Source organism: Aythya fuligula, chromosome Z (genome assembly GCF_009819795.1).
Source record: "Aythya fuligula isolate bAytFul2 chromosome Z, bAytFul2.pri, whole genome shotgun sequence".
In the NCBI taxonomy this organism is placed as follows: Eukaryota; Metazoa; Chordata; class Aves; order Anseriformes; family Anatidae; genus Aythya; species Aythya fuligula.
This window is the reverse complement of record NC_045593.1, coordinates 1,100,630-1,122,884: the sequence shown is the minus strand read 5'-3', so window position 1 is coordinate 1,122,884 and position 22,255 is coordinate 1,100,630. Positions and strand designations below refer to the sequence as shown.

Genomic DNA, 22,255 nt, shown 5'->3' with positions numbered 1-22,255 from the left:
AAAGGGGGCTCCCCAAATTTTATCCGAGGGGAGAGCGAGCTGCACGTTTCGCCTTTAGCTCGCCGTGCTGAAATGGAATTGCAATAACGCAACGAAAATTATTTTCGGCTGGAAGAACGCCAAAGCCTTAAAAAAATAATAATAAAAAAAAAAGATAACTTTTCCCTAACAAGCAGCAGACCTCAAAGACAGGCACGTGGGCTGGAGGAGCTGCCTGCTCTTTCAAACTCCGGGAGTTGGTCTAATAAAAAATGATGATGTCTCACCTACAACCCTGCCTCCTTTCTACACTTCAAACACCCAGGCAACGGCGGCACTTCCAGCATCACCTTCCCCTCGCTGTTTGAACAGTCTCTTAAGGCAGATTTATGTCTTCCATGCAAATCGGGGAGAAGGTATCACTTCAAAAGGCAGAATGGCTCAGCACTACAAAGGGTAAATATTTGATGGCACTAGAAACCTATTAACCTCCAGCTTTTATAACCCGGGAGGAGCTTCCTGGTGCTCTCGAGGCAGGATTTGTTGATGCTGAAGCCAAAAGCACCATTTTCTTTTCAGCCACTGCCCATCCTTGCCAGCTCAGGAGCTGGTTTGGATGGAGATCTCTGCACCAAAGGAGGTGCAAAAAGGGACAGCGCTGCTGACATCCTCGTCCCTCCCATCCTCGTTGTCCACCAAGTGACCCCCAGGGATGGGAAGAGTCCCAGCAGAAGCCTGGAGACACTGAGCAGCACCCAGCACCTTTAGCTGGGTCCCGTTTTCCACCCACAAAATAAAAAATCATCTCTTTTTCGACTCAAAAGCAATTTTTTTTTCATGGGTGGAAACTGGGCAGTATATACAGAGGCAGCAAAACCCAACCCCATGCCCTGCAAGTACTTCAGCCCAGCGGTCCTACTGAATCAAACAGATTCACTTGTCCTCTACACAGCCCATCTTGCCAAACTCTAGGGGTTTTATTTATGAACTTATGCAGAAATTCATCGAACTTCAAGAAACTCCGAGATAAGGAGCTGGCGAGTTATTCACCACGCCGCTTCGCTGCGGGGTCGAGGCGAGATGTTCAGAGGCACAATGGCCGGACCAAGACCTCCAGGTCTTCATTTTCATGGTAATGCTACCGGACCACGGGATGATACGCCAGTGGGGCCCGACGACACGCGAGCCAAAATGCAAACAGAGGCAAAATATGCAAAACAGCTCGCCTTTTGAAAGCTGCCTCTTACCTTGCATGAAGAAGGAGCTAGGAAAAGTGCTGGCTGCTGGTTTTGAGGATGGATAACCTGGTGAATCCCTATTGTAGTCGGCAGTGCTTGCTGACGGGGCATAAACCTACGGAAAAAAAGACTAATTTAGTGTGCCTTTAGCAGGAAGCAGGGAAGAAATATTGAGTTTTTACCTCGCTGGGTATAAATCAGTTCGCAACACCACATCATTCTTCTCCGGGAACACAAAACCCTCAGTATATGTGTGACCGGGAAATAAATGTGAAGCTTCAAAAGAAAACTCCAGCCTGACATTTCCCAGCTTTAAACAAGGATATTTGCAAGGTATTTGTCAAACTCTTTATTTCTGTAAATACAACGAATCAGCAGATGTACATATGTTCTTCCTAGAGCGCCGAGGAGCTTAAAATAAACAAGGGCTTGAAACAATAGCGATTTTCTCATCTGAAAGCCTACGGACTTAGCACGTTGAAAAACAAAGAGGGAAGCAGCGCGAGCCAGCGAAATACTTCATTTCCCAAAATTAAAAAAAAAAAAAAAAAAAAGAAAATGGACGTTTAGAAGAGCAGCCTTATCGGGAACGCCGAAAATTGCAAACACATCTTGGGATATTGAATTCCCATGGACGTAGCCCCTTCCAGGGAAGCTTGAAAGGGACTGCTCGAAACCTGGGCTGCCACAGGACCACCAACACAGCGTGTGTACACGTCGGGGGGAAAACCCCTCCTCCCCTCGGACTCTGACGGTATTTGTGTGTGCAATAAACTTGGTGCATGTGCCAACAGACTGCTTGCCTTGCATTTGTTTGTTTGCTAATCCACCGGAGGGGTTCTGCGACTTGCCTTTTATAACATATCTGCTGTGTTCCTTGCTCGTGCCTAGGTCAACCCGGACGGCGTTTAAAAAAAAATACCAAATAATAGTAAAATATAAAAAAATACAGCATGAAACAACACACAAAAGAAAAGCAGACACACACACACACAAAAAAAGGAAAAGCTGGTGCAGGCTGCTGAGCGTAATTCATTATTTCGAGCGTGGTTTATTCCCTCTCCACCCCCTCTCCCTATAGCTCGCGCTATTCCTCTGCGTTTTGTTCCTGCGCTGGAGGTGCCTCTCTCCAGATGGTCAGGAAGACTGAAGCACTGTCATCTCCTTGATGAAAATGGATACCTTCCTGCCTCCATTTTGAAGCAGGCAGCAGATCACAAAATTGGCAGAGCGCCGACGCCGCCGTTCGCAGGTCACGGCGAACGGGAAGAGAAAAGGCAGCAGCGGAGCGCAGCCGCGCCCCCCGGCCCGCACCTCGCAGCCGTTGTGGAGGGGATTTCAGGGATCCCCTCGTCCCAAAATTGAGAGAGGGTTTTAGGAAAGGGCAAGCAAAAGGGCTGTGGGATGTCGAGATGCTCGCTGGCATCCCTCGGGCCCGGCTGCGGCGGTGCCACCCGTACCCCTGGGTGCAGGCCGGGCCTGAAGCGCTGCCCTGCCCAAAATGTGATCCACGCGGGGCAGCGCCAGCAGCAACCCCACACCCGGAGAAACTGGGGCTAAAGCAAGAGTTTTGGGGAAAGCAGAGCCAAACGGCTCAGCCATGGTGGCTCAGAGGCCCCAGAAGCCCTCCTCAGAAGCCACGGCCCTGACGTGAGGCACCGAGAGCTGCCCACACGGGGGGAGCTGAGGTAGCGCAGTGGCAGCCAAGGCCACAGCCAACTTTCTACTTTGCTGTCAGCGTTCAGCCGGATCCAAGGCACAAGAACACAAGCACATGGGTCTGCAAGCCCTAGGGTTGCCCTGTCACCAGCTGTCAGCCCACGGTGCCACCTCTGGTGCTGCTTTCCTCCTAGCACTGCTCTGGCACAGCTTCCCCTAATGGCTATGCTGCAGCTCACGAGGCAGGCATAAAGTCTGGTGCAGACTGCTGAGAGAAAGAAAAGTAGTCCAAAAGAAGGATTTTCATGTTTTCCAGTTTCAAAAGCCACCTGAGCTTACGGCCCTCCTCCTTTTGGCTCAGCAGACCTCAGCAGCGAGGCAGCACGGCCGCAGCTCCCACCTGGGAAAAGCAGGATGGGCACCGGGCTGCGAAGAGATGGATGAGGAAAACCCTCCTGAATCCCTTCTGATTAGGAAAACCCTCCTGAATCCCATCCGATTAGGAAAACCCTCCTGAATCCCTTCTGATTTCAGATACACGGAGCTCCTGCTATTTTAAGGGCAACCGCCACCTCTTCATCCTCACCTACCCGGCGCTCTCCCTCCCGTGCCCCGCGTCGCCCACCCTGCAGTGGGGTTCAGAAGTGCTCGCTGGCTAAATTCCTGACTAAATTTATTTTTTCTACTACTTTATAGTGAAATTTTCACACAGAGCAAGCCGCTGGATTGAAGGAAATTAACTCGTTTTGCTGTGACAGGCTCAGTCAGAAGGAGGAATTTGAGGAGATGCGAGGAAGCGTTTGGGAAAAACTCCTGTATTTCCTGCACAAGTGTCACTCCTTCACCATCAATATTCCTTATTTTCAGAGTTTTGTCACCGTGGGATTCTCAAGTTATCATGACTTCGGTTAGGAGCACGCCTGGAAATTCCTCTTGTCCTGAACTGTGCCGAAGTCTCTGGATTTTTTGCCTTTTTATCACCGGGACTGCAGCATTTTCAGCGGGCGATACATGATGCAGAATAAATGATTAACGGGATGAATGACAATATTCTGGCCAGACCATTTTACAGAGGAGTTGCGTCTCCAACCCCAGCTAAACAGACAGAAATCCTCACGAGTAAGTGATGATAAAGGGACCAACCCAAGAACCCGATGCAGGAGAGCGAAAGTTGAACGGGTTAAATTCGTGGCCCTGGTAGAAATGGCAATCTGCTGCCTACGAGAAGAGAGAGGAACGAGATGTGTACAAGAGTGACTTTCTGATTTGACAGAAAGTGCATTAGAGATTTAAAGATGTTAATATTCTTAAAGAGAGCCCGAATTTAGAAAATCACTCTGACTCATGCTGGGAGGTTTGAAGAGATGATGAATAATGATCTGGGAAAAAAAACAAGCCCTGCTGTAATGTGACAGGATGACAAAATTATCACATTGTCTCCATTTCTGGGAGCCTGCCTTCGACTTCCAAACACCTTTTTGTCTTTCATTCTCCTGCAAAGCTCGCTGTCCCGGGGACGTGCTTCAGAAATCTCCCATTTTCCAGGACCGTGGGCTGTTTTCCACCCGTGGTGACATGCTCAGACCTCAGGAATCCAGGGTTTACCAAGCAAAGAGCCTCGGGAATGCCTATAACACGTCGTAGCATTGCTGGCTTTGGAGTGAAGGGCTCTGGCTGGTGCCAAAGGGCTCGCTGAGGTGCGTCCAAGTACCAGGAGGTGCCTCCAGAAAGCGTGGCCACTTCCTCAGCTCCCCATCGAGCCATCTGGAGGCACCTGGCTGCTGGTGTTTGGAAACTGAGCTCGAGCAAGGTGAAGAGATCTTCTCCTCCTCTCCTGTCTTGGCTCTGCTCTCCTCCCCTCTCAGGCCTCCAAGCACCCGGACGCAGGGCGCAAAGCTTGAGGTGTAAAACACTGGGTACAGAGAGATCCACTCCGACAGGAACCCGATGGAAGGAAACATCTCCGACGAGAAGAAACTCAGCATAAAAGCTCCTCGACGCCAGCACCTGCCCAGGGGTTTTGCAGGAGTCCCTCGCAAAACCCCTCACACCGTCCTCCTCTGGCTTGGTGGCTTGAGGTGACACTGGGGAGGCTCAAAGCTAAGAGCGAGCCAAGGGCTGACCACAGCCACGTGCTGTGTTGGACAAGAAAGCCTTCTTGGCCACCGGTTGTCCCAATTTGTCATCCGTGGGGTGCCACCGCTCCCATCTCCTTTACCTGTGAGCTCCAGATCCACATGAGGCCGAAAACAGGGCCGGGACAGGCAGGCGGCAGCACCATCCCCTGCTCGAGCACTTGGAGGGGAAACCCTCTCACCAGCAACACTAAAATTTAAAATACTCGATAAAAAAAAGAAGAAAAAGAAAAGCATTCTGTCCTTTCTCATCACTTGAGGGCCACCCTCCTCGGCTGCCGTCCTCCCAGCCCCGCCGCCTGCCCAGGGGCAGCTCTGCCAGGCCGGGGATGAATCTCCCCAGCTTTTAGCTTTTTAAAACAACCCGACATGGCATGAATTTGGGATTTTCAGCCCGTGTGAGGCACAGATGCCCTTTCCCCGGGCCGACCTGCTGCAGGTTTCCCGCAGAAGGGGCTGGCAGGTCCCTAATTTCGGCCACATGTTTTGAGGGAGAGGAAGAGGGAGCGGGGCCGAGGCGGGGGGGAGGAGGAGGCGCGCTGATGAAAAGAGCAGCTCCACAAGTGAAGCACATTACCAGCCCGGAGTGGAAAGGGCCGGAAGGAAAACCCACCCACCTCACCCCGCGTTTCTTCTATCAACCTGCAATTGAGGCAATCAAAACCAGCTGTCGGCTCTTCCAGATCTTTCTCGCAGGACAAACACGCCAAAGGGCCCCGGGCCCGGCGTTGCCAGCAGCTGGTAATTGAGACCAGATGAGCCCCGGGAACGGCAAAGCACATGCGAGGCGAGCCCCGGCCCCGCGAGAGGTATGAAATTGCAGGTCCCGCTGAGCCTTTAAGTGCACGGTGCAGCGGCAAAAAACAAGTGTACGCCGAGCAGAGAGCCACCTGCACGCTTGCCACCGAGCCCCGGGGGCCACAGGTTGCCCGGGGCTAATGCCGAAGCCGTGAGGTGCCCGGGGGGGACGGGTGCAGGTGTGGGGTCGCTCAAGCCCTCGGCACCAGCAGCGGTTGTCCCCGCAGCACGGTGACCCTCGAGTACCCTCAACGTTAGCTGCCCTTTTTTTTTTTTCTTCCCCCTCTTCTTCTCTTCTTCTTCCTCCTCTTCTTCTCCCAGCCGATGGGAGCTCTGGGGTGCTGGGTGAGAAGAAGGCAGAGCCACCCAGTGGATCCTGATGAGAAACCAGAGTGGTTTCTACCAGGCGTTGGGGAAGGAAAAGGAAGAAAGGCGAGAGGGACAGAAGGTTGTGGGGGTGAGAAGTGAGCAAATATTGCAGAGGAAGTCCCGGGGATGGGGGACAAGAAGATGGGAAGGCAAAACGGAAAGAAAAATTCGTAGAGAGGGGAATTGAATAAGTTAGGAAGGTGCCACGGAGATGGGCACAGCACAGGGATGGGAGCACGGGAGGATCAGCCCATGCTGGGGAGGTGGCCACCGAGGGCTCCCCAAGCTTCAGCCGCATCCTGGTGGCACCTCCCAGAGCCAGAAGAAGGCTGAGGAAGGAGAAAAGAGGGAATGACAGATTGCAGAGCCACCGAATCTGTAAAGGCCAACGAGGAGCTGGGTCTCAGGAGCCAAGGGCCAGAGATGGCCACCTTACCTTGAGGTAAGACCAACGAGCAGCCCTTCGAGCGCCCCGGCTGTGGCAGGGCTCGGGGACGGCCCTGAGGATGCAGAAGTCAGCGGAGAGGAGCAGGAGGCACGGTCAGGAGGGGAAACCAAAATGCAAAAGGGAGAGGGAGTAGGCAGGAAGGGAGGACAAAGCACCAGGGGTGTGACTGGGGAGGAAAGATGGGACAGAGCCGGGGAGCGGAGCTGACATCCTGCACTGCCCACAGCCCCGGCGCTTGCAGAGAGGCAGCGAGGCAGAACCAGACCTCGAAAAAATATCTATATATAAAAAAAAAAAGGCAATAAAGAGCGAGTAAGAGCAAAAAAAGTGGGAAAAGAGAAATAAAAGTGATGATGAAAAGAACAAAGGTGCCACTTGGCCGGGCTCCAGGGCGAGTTTTCAGATGTGAATTCTAATTCACATTTAATAGAAGATAGCGGGTTTTTAGGCTTTTTTTTTTTTTTTAAGTGAAGGACTTCCCAGAAAAGGACCATCTCATGCCTGTTCCCTCTTCTCGGGATCTGCTTTCCAACTTCCTTTCCTGCTCTGCTTTTACCGAGAGCCATTTTGTGCTTTTTTTTTTGCCTTCTTTTCCCAATTCTCTGCTTCCAGACACACGCGGAGACGGGAACGCACCAGAGTCTGCCCATATCCTCGTCTTAAATCTCAAGCAAGCGAAGGGTTCGCCACCATCCTTGGCCAACATCGACCTCGCCCACCACGATCCCATAACTTCGGGTCGACAACCACGAAGCGGATGCTATCCATGTGCCCAAAGAGCTCCGAGAGCCCCCTCGGTTTGGGGTGCCATCAGCTTCAGGTGCTGAGCCACAGGAAAAACCAAGGAGGAAAAGAGAACCGTTTGCTTTGTGTGTCAGCGGAGATGTCAGTCCCCATTAATAAATCTATCCGCTAAATCTACTCTTATTCATGGGGGACATCACCAAGTTAAAGTAAAATAAATTATCTTTAATTAAATGGAATTGTCGTCTTCCTCCTGCTATCATCCCCAATTATTACATCCTAATCAGCCCTTTTGGGAGAAGGCATGAGGGAAGGCTGAAAGGCACATTTACTCTAAACAATTTCTCTCTCTGTCAAGAGATGGAAGTTTTATTTTAATTATTGTTTAGGACTCCGATTTTTACTCTTTTTTTTTTTTTTGAGGAAAGGGATTAAAGTTTAAAACGCCATCATTCAAAGCAAGGAAGAAATCTGCTGGTGTCAGAGCAATTTCCACTTAGGCCCTCCTACGATTTGAAGCCCAGAGCGAGGAGATGTGCGAATCCTTCAGGTCGACTTCTTCAGGGTGAGATCCAGAGGGGGATTTCCATTCAAAAAAAGAAATGTTCTGGCTGCAGATAGGAGGTGAGGGCACTCGGAGGGCTACAAAACCCTCCTGGGAGCACGGCACTGTCACGGGGTGAGCACCCAGGAGGCTGCAAGGTGCCTGGAGGAAGCGTTGAAGTCTCCTGGGCTGGGCTGCTTCAGCTCAAGCAGTCTCCCGAGCTGTCCTGGAGAAGGTCTGCTTGCCTGTGCTGGAAAAGGCTGCTCTTTTTCAAACGACGACAATTTAACCCCAAATATTTCCCAGGATGTGTTATCACCACCACCTGCACGGTGAACGCCGCATCCACTGGCCAGAAAGCTCCCGGCACCAAAAAAACCCTCAGCCAAAATTTACCAAGGACGCACCAAACATCCTATGAAGCTCTGCCCGTCCAAAATCATCAGGAGCTGCACTTTAATATTAATCTCCAGGCCCTGTGCAGATTTAAAAACACGTTTCTCCCCCTGCCAACGCTTGCTCGTTGGCCGTGAAGTCCCCAAATGCACCCCGAGCACCCCCTGCCCAGTTACAGGACGAGATAAATTTCGGATAACAACAAAAAGGGGAAAGCAGAGATTGTGACAAGGGCTGGAAAAAGGAAGAAGCACTCCGTTCCCATTAATTAATGCAGCCTTTTTATATATATATTAAAAAAAAAAAAAAAACACGCACTTTTCAGGGTGTAGCACTGTTTTCATTTAACGCTGCTTTGAATTGCCGCCTCCAGAAGTTAAAAAAAAAAAAAAAAAAAAGAGGAAAAGAAAGAAACCACAGCTCTCCGAGCCTGCTGACTTCTTATAAAAGAACCAGTTTTAAACTTGTTTACACTACTGGTTCCAAATGAATTCAAGATGGTGGCTAGTTAAAGAAAGGGAGCCCATGCCAAGGGTTTTGATCAAAGGGCTCCCATTCAACAATGTTCAGTTTTAATTGACCACTAATTAAGCTACATTAGTCAAAGAAAAGTCTCTATCACTTCTGAGTGACGAAGAAAAGAATTCCTTTAACCCTGTCCTCGTCCTCCTTCAGCCGGCTCGCGGCAAAGCAGCTTCTCGAGTCTCCGCCTTGGAAGCGTTTCCAGGATCAAGACGCCAACAAATCATTTTTTTGGGGGGGGTTTTGAGCCAAAAAAACTCAAAAAGAAGAGTCGGAGGAGGGCTGTCGCGTCAGGATCAGATCGATCAGAGGGAGCGAGGAGAGATGCCGACGCGTAGCTCGCTCCGAGCAGCGGGGTCGGGAAGGGGAAGGCTGCGAGGTGGCACCGGGATGGTTTGAAGGAAGGCCAAAAGTCCTCGATATTCCCAAGGACTTCACGGAGAAGTTTGCAGGATGCAGGGAGCAGCTCCCCAGCACCGCAGCCCTCTTTGCTGAGGGCTACACTCGCGGCCTTCCCTTGCGTTGTATGTTATCCTAACGATTTTTGGCAACAAACCGCTGCCTTTCAGATAATGGCATTTAATGAGGCCCATATCTTTTTTTTCAGCGTTCTGCCCCAGGCTCATTAAAATGCACTTGTTTTTGCCACGCAATGGCTCGCTCTCCGAAACCAAAATATGAATGCAAATGGGCGCTGCTAAGTTTAAAGCGGGATTTGCATAACAGGAACCCAACGCGGCGCTGAACGCCTCTCAGCACCACAATTATCGCAAGGGGGGGGCAAAAAGGAAAAAAAAAAAAGATGGGTTGTGCGAGCCACCACGAGCCCGAGGATGAAGGAGCTGCTGGTTCGTGACACCGTTATCTCCCGACGCCCGGTCTCAGCGAGGAAAGGGGGTCTGAAAACCCTAAATTCACTGGGGTGATTGGCAAGATAGGTACAAAACGGGATGTACCTACTGCCAGTAGTGCTGAGAGATGAGCTTGTTAGCCGAGAGCCTAAGGGGGCAAAGCCGGGGGTTGTGCAACTGTTGTAGGGCCGCAGCCGCCAAATCGGGTTTTAAAAATAAAGCTGAGCACGGCCGGGCCTCCTTCGTAGAGCTATCAGGGAGATCAGTCACTCAGAAAGTCACCCCATGATTTATTTCGTGTGTTGTCTGTGAAAAGTTAGACTTGGAGGTGCTCAGCCCCGTGATGGGGGCTTGCCCTGAGATCCTACAACACCCCAGCACCCAGCTCACTCAGTGCAAGGCGACTGGGCGCTTTTGGGGCGGCCCACTTTGCTCTGACAAGGAGGAAACCACGTCGTGAAAGCTTACCGTGGTTCTGAAACGAGCCCAAAAGGAACCAAAATAAAGGTTTCCAGCCTTAAAATGCTCCCACTTTTGTGCTGACAGTGGCAGGAGCCTCAGCAGGCCGAGCGAGCGCCCCAACGCCTCCTGTGACGCCACCGCGGGCAGTGCTGACGAGATCCTGCTCAATGCCAGCGAAGACTAGGAAAAAGAACACCAAAAAAAATACCCCATGGTTCCCTTTTCTGTACACGGCAGCTCCATGGAGGCACCCGGTCCCTCCCAGCACCTCAGGGGGCGGCCTGGTGTCACCGAGCGCAGGCCCGTAGCCACAAAGCCTGTCCCGGTGGCCAAAGCTGAGGCGGGAGCCCCGCCACCACCGGCCCCTCATGGCTTTCAGCTCCTCAACCAGGCCCAGGAACCCCAAATTAGGGCCTGGCAGGGCTCTGAGGGCTTCTTGCGAGCCCCAACTGCTGCCCCACGGCCCTAAAAGCACCTCCATCACCCCTGGGGGTGAACACGGAGCCACGGGGCACCCCTACGAGCTGCCCTCTCATGGCTCTGGCAGAGCCAGAGGCCCTTCTCCACGAGACAGATGTGTGCTGGGGGCACGGCTGGGTTATTTCTCTCATCTCCATGCCGAGGAGATCGGGGACCATCCATCAAAACCTGCCCTTGATGGTCCTGGAGCTGCGATATGGCGACAGCCCCCGGCGCCCTCCTGAGCTCAGAGCCCCCCCGCCACGTGGCGTTGGGGCGAGAAGGGGCAGGGCGGGGGAAAAAACAAAATAGCAATGATAAAAAAATTAAAAAAAATTAAAAAATACCGAAGTTGTTATTTTTCCTGATAAAAACGGGAGATGTGGGGTGTATCAGGTGTTCACAAGCACGGGGATTCAAGTCGTTCTGCGACTCCAAATCTGCAATCACCTCTGAGCCTCAACCAAGCACCACTCCCAAGGCATCTCCAGCTTCACCTCTTCACGTCTTTGGCTCTTAAACCCTGCCTATCCTGCGTGGGGACAGCACAAGATTTCTTTCTCCCTTTTTCTGACAGTTAGAGGCTGGGAGAAGCCGGGAGCACGACGACAGCGAGCACGGAGCCGAGACAGAGGACAGGCAACCACGAGGCGCCGATGGCAGCGGGCACAGGAGGGGCAGCACTCGGTAAAACTGCATTAAAACAGCTTCAGCATTACCTAGCTTGTGCCTACGATAACGTTCCCTGCTGCTCATAACCCTCGGGAAAAGAGGCTCAAGACCCTCATCGTGGGACAGAGCCCGAGGAAGCAGCCCGAGCTGCAGTGTGCTAACAGGTGCAGGAAGAATAAGACGCTGGGCAATCAACTTGCCTTCCCTCTGCTTTGCCAGCCTGGCTTAATAACGCCACCAGGAACGTAAACATTTCGGCGATCCCTATTGAAAAGTCAAGAAAATAATGGGGCGCACAGCTCAGCCTCCTTCATTTTTTAAGTGATACGTCTGATTATTTCAATCGCGCCAGCACTTAGCTGAATGGGCTTAAATACGCATGCTGCATCGATCGGGTTTGTTTTATTCATCAGAAAGCCATTGAGCAATTCGGCATTATTATTATTATTATTATTTTTTTTTTCTTCCTTCCTTTCCTTTCCTCCTTTCAGATGCCACCAGCAGGCCCTTCCCGTGCGGCTGTGGGCTGCGCCTTCCGGGAGGAGGGACGGCGCCGGGCACGGATTTCCAGGGCAAAAAGCAATCCAGCGGGGCTCCGAGCGGGGTTTAGCGGCACTGCTTGGCCAGATGCTGCACGACAAAATCCTCCAGCTGCAATCCGAGGGCCGCGCCGGGCGAGCAGGGAGCTGCGACAGCAGCCCTGGGGCTTGTTTGCACCGTGCCCACCGCCTGCCCGAGGACCCCGGTGCTGCCCGCAGGGGGATGGAGCTGCTGGGACCCCTCTGTGCCCAAAACCGGAGCAGGAGAAGCAGCAGCAGCAGCAGCAGCAGTGCCCTGCTTGCATCCGAGCTGCAGCTCATGTGCTTCTCATTACGGGCTTTGCAGGCGTTGTAAAGAACAATTCGATCCCGCGCACATGGGTTCTCACACCAGCCCCACTCCTGTTCAGACACCTAATAAAGCCCCGCAGGTGCACGAAATTTCCTCCGCCGCAACTTTTTTTTTTTTTTCCTTTTTTTTTTTCGCCTTTTAATATTATTAATTTTATAGGCGAAGCTCGGGTCCTCGCCGGGGAAGGAATTGGGAACCTGGGCACCGAGCTGCACGCCGCAAATTGCGGCCGGGGAAGGGGGGATTTGTGGAGGGCAGGTTTCGGGCTGAGATGCTGCACGCTGGGGCTGCGCTGGGAAAAACCCCAAAAGCTCTGCCCTAAAGAAGTGGGCACCCAGCAGACAAATCCCTGAAGGCTCCAGGGCCGATTCTGCTCCTCCTGCAGCCCACCTGAAAGCCCCCTTGGGCATCCGGGAGGTAGCACCGTGCCAACACCTCCCCAGAAAGCAAAACCAAAACCGAGTAACGAGCACAGAGCTCCCAAACCAAGAGGCACCGATTTAGAAAGCTTCCCAGAACGAGGCCTAGCCTAAATTAGCTGGATGAAATAATTCCCAGGGAAATCTTGGGGATTTTTTCCATGCCAGGAGGAAAGCTGAACGCCAAATCTTGCCAAATCCCCGCTCAGGTGTGGGGGCGCAGCCTCCCCGTTAAATCCCAAGAGGTTTAAGCAAAACTTTTTCCCGAGCCCAAGCGTTTCTGCGCCGTGAAATAAGCACACGAGGGACCGGGAGATGGCTTCTGACAGCCTGACCTCGCCGTGACAGCCTGCCTTACCCCCTCCCTGCCGTTTTTTTTTTCTTTTTTTTTTAATAAAAAAATAATCAAAAAAGCAGCAGGAAGGCAGGGCAGCCCGGGGCAGGCAGCTCGTGCCCCTCTCCTGCCACCACGGCGGCTGCACAACTTCAGGAGCTGGTGAAAAAAATAAAATAAAATAAAACGAGTTCCCCTAGCACTGTGCCGTCAGAAAATGAGGAAGAAAGTGGCTGAAACGCTCCCTTTTTGAAAAGAAATTCCCTGTATGAAAGCAGCAAATCCCACGTCTCCAAAGTGCCACGGCAATTTTACAGTAAGCCGAGTTTAATGCAAACCAGATTGATGCCGAAACAGGAAACAAACAATTCTTCTGCACAATTTCCTGTAGATCAATTGGAAAGGTATTTAAAGACTGCACCAGCTATTAGATCTTTTGTTAACCCCCCCCCTCCCCACACACACACACACACACCCCCCCCGGCCCTGCCCACAAAAAAGCCGCTCGGAGCGCACGCTGGCAGAGGATGTCAACACCAGGCCGTAATTCGCCGTGCCTCCCATCAATCAATAACCGAAGAAAATCCTATTTAGAATCGCTTTTTTTTAAAGAAAAAAAAATATAATAATAATAATAATAATAAAAATAAAAATAAAATGAAACCAAACCCGACCACGGTTCGTTTCCAAACTGGCACGGCCGAGGACGTGCAGCTCGGTTCGGAGCGTATTTAAATCCCGCATGCATCCTGCGGGAGCATTAAGCTCCAGAAATGCCCAAAATGGTTTAGGAAACCCCCCCCCAGAGCTTTGCCACCCTAAAGCTGCTCCCATTTCGGGCGTGCATGACGGGAGGAAAGAGCTGGGACCCGTCGGAGGCAATGCTGCACTGCCCGGCGAGGTGTGCCGAGCCTGAAATGGGTGTTTTTAAATCGATTTGGGTTCTGCAGGCTCCCGGGTTCACAAAAACTCACCCCGTCCCCCCCTCCTGAATGTGAAAGGCAGCAAACACCGCTCGGGTCTCAACCTGCGGACTGACAACTCGCCCAATTTTTGCTTTCCCCTCGTTCTCGGGAGGCAGCTTACGGGATTCGCTTCGGTGACGAGATAAAACACGCAGCCTCGCCGCAACCTCCCCCCCCCCCCAAACAATGGGCCAGCCTTCCAGACGGCTTGGCCTCAACCCACGGCCCCAAAAAAGCAGCGCCCGGATCCATTTTCGCCCTGCCACGCACCCGGCCCCCCTCTCTCCACGCGCGCCCCGGCCGAGCTACCTGAACCGCGGCGCAAAAGCTCTCCCCGCGCTTAGGAACCCGCTTGAAAGCAGCCTGGAAGTTTGGCCAATAAATATTATTATTAATTATTATTGTTTCTGGTTACGATCCGCTCCTTTCCAGCGCACGCAGCCCTTCCAACAAAGCAGAAGCGTAAAATACCGCGCGGCGCTGAATCGCCGCAGCTTCATTCGGGGCTCGGAGGCGGCGGTAGAGGGGGGGGGGGGGACGGGGACACGACGACACGCACGCCACACGCGAGCACAAAAGGTCTCTAATTTAGATTTAGAGATTCCTTTCTCCTCGGGCTCCCAAAGCTTAACTTCCCCTGCCACGCCGGCGGGATGACACCCGGCTCACGCCATTCACAACTTCGCACTTGTCATGATGAAGCGCGGCCCGTGGAATTATGGCACTCGGTGGCCTAGCCCCTTAGCAGGAGCGATACCGCCAAGCATTCATCCTCCTCCAGGAAACTTCCCGGGCTCCAAAAAGCTTTGGGATAGGAATAGCAGACGGGACGGGAACGGGAAGGACTCGTTAGCATCCACTTTGGGGGATTTGGATGACTTGGCAAACAACTTATTTCCCCAACAACTAGGCGGAGAGCCGGTTCGGGGCTGCTTAGGGTAAAGCAAAAAGAGCAATGACAATAATTATAGGGTTCCCTATACGATTGAACACATGCGCGTGGCGGGAGCTGCTGCTGCAATCTGAAGGGACCAGCAGAAGAAAATTTTGCCACTTTTGCCTTGCGTTTTCCTCTGCAGTAATTCCTTCCTTAGAGCCCCCCTGCGTTGAAACGTGTTGCAGGTACAGGGGGAAATAACGCTTTAATAAAAGCTCCGGGAGGGGAAATTGGAACGAAGCAATCTGGAAAATCAGCTGTGGGAAGCGATCCCGCAGCCATCCCCTCGCAGGTACCGTGCACGTCCTAAAACACCGCCTGCACGGCTCGGGGAACGGGGAGCCGGGCTTGGCAAAAACACCTCGCCTCTCCTTCCCCTGCTTCCCGGGTTAGAAAACTCCTCCATGGAAACTTCCCTTCCAAAATCTTTTCGGGGAGAAAAAGCCGACCGAAAGCTCTCCCCGGCCGTGTATGGCATCACCAAGGCAAGCAGCGAACGCTGCCTCACACGTCCCCGTTTTCTTTCCCCCAAGAAATGCCCTCCGCTCCGAGGCACGGGGAGGAAAAGGTTTCTCACCGCCGGGCACGGGGAAATAGTTCAAGGCAAAAGTGAGCTCCCCCGGAGTGAGCTCTGCTAAAACACCCCGCGAGCGAGGGGAAAAAAAGCAAGCAGCAGAAAAAGCCTTCTGCAAACCTCGCGTTCGTGGCAGTTTATTTATTTTTTCGGTCATTTTTTTTTCGTGACTCCCGTACCCAAGGTTGCTTTTCTCCCCCAGCAGCGAGCGGGCCCGAGAGCGCTTTGGAAGGATTTTGCATTTTTCGGCTTTTGTTTATTCCCAGGGAAGCCCTGCTTCCGCTGCCGGCGCTCGGTTCAGGGAGTTCAAGCCGAATTTAAACAAGTAATTGACTTGTCACTGGGAAAAGACAAAAAAAACGCAGAGAGAAAAAAAAAAAGGAGGGGGAAAAAAAAAAAAAAAAAAGAGGACCGGGGGAATTTAGGGCTGTATCTTTTCCTGCAGCCGGGGGCTCGGGCAACAACCAGCAGCCCCGCTCTGCTCGCGCAGCCCCCCCGCCAGCCCGGCTCCCCTCGCCAAGGCGCTCCACGCGTGGCATCCCCGGGCTGGGCGAGCTGCCTGGCACCAACTCAAGAGCCTTACACCGCACGACCCGAGCCAGAACAATGCCAACCGTATGAAAAACAAAACAAAACAAAAAAAAACCCACGGAACAAAACCCCCGAAATCTGTTGGCCAAGTGGCCGGCTGAATACTTTCTCTCCCCAGCTCTCCGGTGCCGAACTCCTGCAGCTGCGCGGCCGTGGCTTTTGGCACGGCTGCACCCGCAGCCCCTTTGTGCTTCTTCCCCGGCTCCCTTTGCTCCGAGGAGCCCAGGGAAGAAGGAACTTGGGCAAAAGTGTTGAAAAATGTTTCGGAGGGTCCCGGCGCGAGGCGAGCGCCCTGCGTTGCCGCTTCCTGTTTACAGCGCGCTGTCTCGGGGCTTTTATTACTTACTGGGGATGAAGAGCAGCGGCTGGCAACTTTTTTTTTTTTTTTTTTCCTCGCAAAGCAAAGCTACCCCCAGCCTGGCGGCGCGTGGGAACGCCAGGTTTCGTCCTGACGAGCAGCAGGCGCAACTAATTCAAATTAAAAAAAAAAATAAAAGAAAATAAAATAAAAGGGGGGAAAAAAAAAAAAAAAAGCGCCTCCCGGTAAATTCACCGATTCGCCAGCTTTTTCTTTTTCGTCTTTTAAGCGGTGTTAAATCTCGGCTGAGCAAAGCCCCTCGGTTTGCAGCCCCCCCCCCCCCCCTAGAGCTGGGAACAAAAGGCGAGGTCCGCGAGGCTCCGCCGGGCACCGCGCACCCCAAAAGGCGCCGGGCGCTGCGCCCCCCCTGCCACCGGGGGCACCCCGGGGTGCTGCGCCCCCCGCGCACGGCCCCGCCGGCCCCCTCCCCAAAAATTGCAGCGGGGCAGCAAGTTGGCAGAGCCGGAATCGGGGCTCTTCCCCCCCCCCCCCCACGACCTCCCCAAATTCCCCATTTTCCCGACAATTTTCCTCTCCTTTCCAGCCGCGGCTCTCCTCCTCCTCCTCCCCCCCCCCCTCCCCGAGATATTTTAAAATACTTTTCCTCGCCGAGACCCAGCCAGAAAAAAAAAAAAAAAGAAAAAAAACACAGAGAAAAGGAAAAAAAAAAAAGGAAAGAAACCTCCAGATGGCGAGTATAAACCTTCTGCTGGGGTTATGCGCGGAACGCCCCGCGCGGCTCTCGCCTCTCCTTCCCTCGCCCCCCCCTCCCCAAAAAAAGCTCCGCGGAAGGGGCCGGGGCCGGGAGGGGGCTGGGGGCGCCCCCGGCCCCAAGGGGGGTGCCCGGTGCCCGGGGTTTGGGGGGGGTCCCGGCGGGGGTCCCGGCGCAGCGCCGCCTTACCGCTTTGCCATTATAGTAGTACATCAGGGAGTTGCCGCCCATGCCGGGGATCGTGTACGCGCAGTACATGGTCCCGGAGCCTTTTTCCCCTCCGGTTCCCACTCTTCCCAACTTTTATTTCAAACTCGCTCCAGCGCCCTGTGTGTTGCTGCTTGGCTTTTTTTTTTTTTTCTCAGTGCCTGTTTTTTTTTTTTTTTTTTTCCACTTTTTTTTCATTTTTTTTTTTTTCTTTTCTTTTTTTTTTTTTTTTTTTTCACCACAATTCCTGCACTTGCATGTTCCCAGATGGCCGGCCCGGGCGCGCTCAATATGCAAAGCAGGGCGAGACCATTCGCGGCGCGGGGGCGGAGGCTGGGCGCCCCCCCCCCCCCCCCTCCTCCTCCCCCAAATCCCCATCCCCTCCCCGTCCCCTCCCACCCCCCCTCTTTCCCGCCTCCCCGGCCCCTTTCCGCGCGCCCGCGCCCGCGCGCGCCGCCCCGCGCCCGCGCCGCCTCGCGCCGCCCCGCGCCCGCCCCGCGCCGCCCCGGCGCGCTCCCAGCCGGCCGCCCGCGGGGCCGCGGAGTCGGGCCCATTAGCGAGCGGAATACAAATGCGCCTAATTGCCTCCCCCCCCTCCTTCTCCCCCCTCTCTCCCTCTCCTTTTTTTTATTTTTTTTCCCTTTTTTTATTTTTTTCCCCTTTTTAAATTTTTTCCCCTTTTTTTTTCTTTCATTTTTTTTTCTTTCCTTTTTTTTTTTTCATTTTTTTCCCCTTTTTTTCCCCTTTTTTATCCCCTTTTTCCCCCTTTTTCTTCCCTTTTTCCCCCTTTTTTCCTTTTCTTTTCTTTCCTTTTTTTCTTTTTTTCTTTCATTTTTTTCTTCCCTCTTTTTCCTTTCCTTTTTTTTTTCCTTTCCTTTTTTTCTTCCTTTTTTTTCCTATTTTTTTCCTTCTCTTTTTTTTCCTTTCCTTTTTTTTCTTCCCTTTTTTTTCCTTTCCTTTTTTTTCCTTTCCTTTTTCTTCTTCCCTTTTTTTTCCTTCCCTTTTTTCCTCCTTTTTTTTCTTTCTCTTTTTTTTTTCCTTTCCTTTTTTTCCCTCTTTTTTTTCTTCCTTTTTTTTTTCCCTTTTTTTACCTTTTTTTCTTCCACTTTTTTTTCTTTTTATTTTTTTTTTTTATTTAATTTTTTTTTTTTTTTTTTTATTTTGGGGTTTAATTTGATTAAAAAGCGAGTGGCAGGAAGGGAATCGTATGATGCACATCTAATAACTCCGCCATCTGTCCGTGCTGCTGGCGCGCTCCCAGCATTGTGCGCAGCTGCCGCCGCCCGCCCCGCGCAGCCCCGAGCCCCCGAGCCCCCTTCCTTTCCTTTGCCCCCCTCCCCCTGCGGGGCAAAAGGGGGCTGCGAGGGGGCTCCGGGGGGGTCAGGGGGGGTCGGAGGCTTCACTCGAGCCTGCCAAACCGTGAGCATTGCAGGAAGGGAGGGCCCCCTTGGGAATGGATCCCAAATGCGGCTCAATCATTTGCATATGGCGAAGCAAATGCCAGCCGAGCGTGCAGCGCTTCTCCGGGCTCAACTTTAATAATTCAGAGCCCCCTCTTGCCTTACCCCGCGCCGCGGCGGCGGAGCGCATGCAGTATTCATTGCCCACAAAGGCCCGGCCACGGCAAAGTTTCGCCTCCGACTTTCTTTTTTTTTTTTTTTTCTGGCCGGCCCCGGCTCGCTGGGGTCGCGTGTGCGTGGCCGCGGCGGCAGGGAGGAGGTTCTCCAAGTCGCCGGCTTCGGGGAGCTCCCCGGAGGTTGGGGGGAAGCAGCCCTTGAATTATAATCACACATTTCATTCCCATTTCATGCTTTGCGGATTTCTTCCTCATTAGGGCGGCTCGTTGTCAATCCGACAAGAGCGCATTTGGAACCTCTAAGCCACCCTCGGCGGGCCAAAAAGCCCGGCCACCGCCGGTCAGCCGCGCCTGGGAGGGAAAGGAAACCCTCCCCAAACCCGAGGGCTCCCAGGTGGTAACGCTCCAGAGGTGAAAAATACCCAAGTGCCCTGATCGGTCCCAAAAAAACCTCAATGACTAGGATTGAACGAGTTCTCCCCTCTTGTGTTTTCAAACTGCGAGCCCCAAAGGAGGCTTTGCTCTCCTGCTCACCGCTGCAGTTTCACAGCTCCACACAAAGTTATACAACGGGCATTACATTTTTAGTGCGGATTGTAGCACGGAATGGCATCGGGCGGACCTTTAAATCACGCAACTTCAGCACTGCGCTGCCACCCAGCAAGCCTCCAACTCCAGCCCAAGACGCCTGCGCTGACTGGCACGAGGTAATCCCAAAAATTCCTCCTGCTGATGCCTACGGAGCGTGCAAACGGGGAGAGAGAGCCAGGACTCGGCAAAGCAAGCCCCGAATCGTGCCCGACGTGTCAGGGAAATGGCTGCAGATGATTTTGGTTTGTTTTCTGCAAGCTCGGAGAGGGGAACAGTCCGACTCCGTTTGGATCCCGGCACACGAGTGCTTTCACCTCTCCGAGCGGGAGAATTTCGGTCCCGATGTCTTGTACCCAGCACGATAAGAAGTTAATGCGGTTTGCAGGGCAGTAAGCCCCTCACTGTAACAGAATTCGCAGCACACGACAATAAAAATTAATTACTTTACCATATCCTATTTGCATTCGCACATACGTTGAGATAACTTTAATGCATTTTCCTGCCTGGCTGGGGGACCTGTGATTGTCCCGGATATGTATTTTTTTTTCTCTTTTTTTTCAGAAACAGGAACGAGTATCTGAAGGTGGGAGAAAAGAGAGGGATCAGCCTAGAAATGCCCCGAGTTTCCTAACTCCCCTGGTAGCATCTCGGTGTCCTGGTATATCCTTTCCTCACTTCTCTTTTGCCACAGCCCAGCAGCAAATGCCAGAAGAGGGTGAGGAAACCTTGGAGACACCCCAGGAGGAGAAGAAAGAGCCCCGAGTGCCTGAGCTCCCACGGGAGGAGGAGGCAGGGAAGGAAACCGTCCTGGTGCCGCAGTGGAGGGCACCCCGTTGGCCCCGGGCACGCCTCGGGTCTGCACAAAACACCAAAGCAAAGGACACTGGAAGCAGGGGAAGAGTCACGGGCCTGTGGGGACAGTGCCACTGCTGCGACCGAAGCCCTGTGACGGCAGCAAAGCAAGGGAAGCGATCTGCGAGATGACGGGCTTGGCCACAAATTCCAAGGGATAATGGTGAAATCTCAAGTAAGATGGCTAAAATAACCAGTATTCCTCTCCGTCTGGGTCACTTGGATAAGCTCATCCTTCTTACACAAATCCTTGAGTGTCGTTATTAAAACGGACCCTACAAGTGGCTCCGCATCCCCAGATGCGACGGCTGAAGGGGAAGGGAATTTTGCCAAGCTGGGCCTTTTTTGCCCCAAATCAGTGCCCAGGATCTGAGCGGAGAGGTCCCATGAAGGCACCCCAGCTGCTGCCCCGATGGCCTTTCCCAACCAGCTTCTCCCCTGGTTAAAGAAAACAAAACAAAAGCCGACTGCAGCTCTTCTCCACAAAGCCAGGTCCATTTTATAGGATGCCAGCTCTGAGCTCAAGGTTTCTTAAAATCACCAGCAGAGCTCAGAGAGGGATGTGCATGGAGCTGACCGGCAGGTACACAGCCAAAACTGCAGAGGGACGCCAAATAAACCCCAAGCTGCATGTGCTAGGGGTGTTGTCTGGCCTTGGTTTTGGGGGATCCCAAATCCGCTGGAGATTAACCTGCTGAGCACCCCGGGCAGTGATTTGTGGGTGTCTCTTTCGCAGCGACCGCAGCTCGCTCTGGGCATTGACATTCCCCCCTCTCCCCGGGAGGAGGTTCGTGCTCAGATCCTCGTGTGCCGCAGACAGCAAGCAGCACAACTGCCTGATTGTACAGATGCCGTATGAATAAATCAGATCCTAAAAGCCACCGGCTCTGAGAAGCTACTTTACACCAGCCAAATGTGGATGCATCTGCTTTCGGAGGGCTGCCTAGCGATGGCACCCCTAATCGACCCCACCACCCTACAAAAGCCTTGTTTCAGGGCCTGGAGGCTCTGGGAATGCGTGGTCCCAGACCCAAACCGAGCTGTTCGTCCCACTGAGGGGACAGAGGGCTTGGGACCAAGCTGGGCAGCACCTGAGCCTGCCATACGTGAATTTTGGGCACCGTTGTTTCAGTAAGGCCGTGTTTTCGAGCTGATTTCCAGGCGGCTGCGGTCAGCCAGCTGCCACCCATAGGTATCACCGTGAGCGCTGCTCCTCCCAAGCTCTTGCTCTGTACGTTTTTATGGACTTCAAATGTCAGCCAGGCACATCTGCCGGAGCCAGAGGAGTTCCTACACAAATTGCTCTTTCAGAGGTGACTGATTCGGTGGTATAATGACACACACCCCTGTCCTTGTGCTGCCAAAAACACGAGGTGAAGGGCTGGGGTGGGTGCTGTGGCAGAGGCCCACAGCCCCACCACAAGCCGAGACTGCCACCACAAGCCACGGGACACCTCACTAAACCACCCTTAATCAGCCCAACATCAAACTTCTCTTCCTTTTAGCTCAAATGTACTGACCAGATAGCACACGGAGCTAATCACACCACAAAACCCCCAAAACCGCCTGCACGTGGGCCCGCTCCCCGCCGCCTGAGGCCCCCTGGTTATTCTGCCACTTTCCCCAAAATGCCCCTCACGAAAGAAACCTCCGGCATCGAAACCTCCTTCACAGCTAATCTATTTTGAACAAAACCCTCTATCTAAGATATCCATTTGCCACCCGGTCTATTTTTGACTCCGCCGCTTGCGAAAAGCCAAGGGAGAAACGTAAAACACATGGGCCAGGATTTCTCGTCGCGCGGAGGCACCGCTGCCAATTTTTACCATTTTCTCTCCATTTTCAGAGCTTTTGGTGAGCCCTTCTGGAAAGCCAGAGCTTCTGGAGTCACCGACTGCAGGGTGATCTCAGACGGCACGTTTTGAAGGCTGATAGCTGGGGAGGAGATCTAGGAAATGGGGACTCTGAGGCA

General features: G+C 52.9%; 1 protein-coding gene across 11 annotated transcripts in view; it reads right to left on the bottom strand.

The window, feature by feature from the left end:
* Window positions 1–22,255, bottom strand: part of TCF4 (transcription factor 4) — a 173,493-nt gene that overhangs the window by 27,819 nt on the left and 123,419 nt on the right. For 9 of the 11 annotated variants that reach the window (XM_032206712.1, XM_032206710.1, XM_032206711.1 and 6 more), the window contains one exon: window positions 1,227–1,332. In XM_032206712.1, coding sequence (XP_032062603.1) covers window positions 1,227–1,332 — 106 coding nt within the window. Of the gene's footprint in view, window positions 1–1,226; window positions 1,333–17,246; window positions 17,440–22,255 lie in introns of those variants that run through there. The other 2 variants (XM_032206718.1, XM_032206719.1) reach the window with 1 other exon arrangement.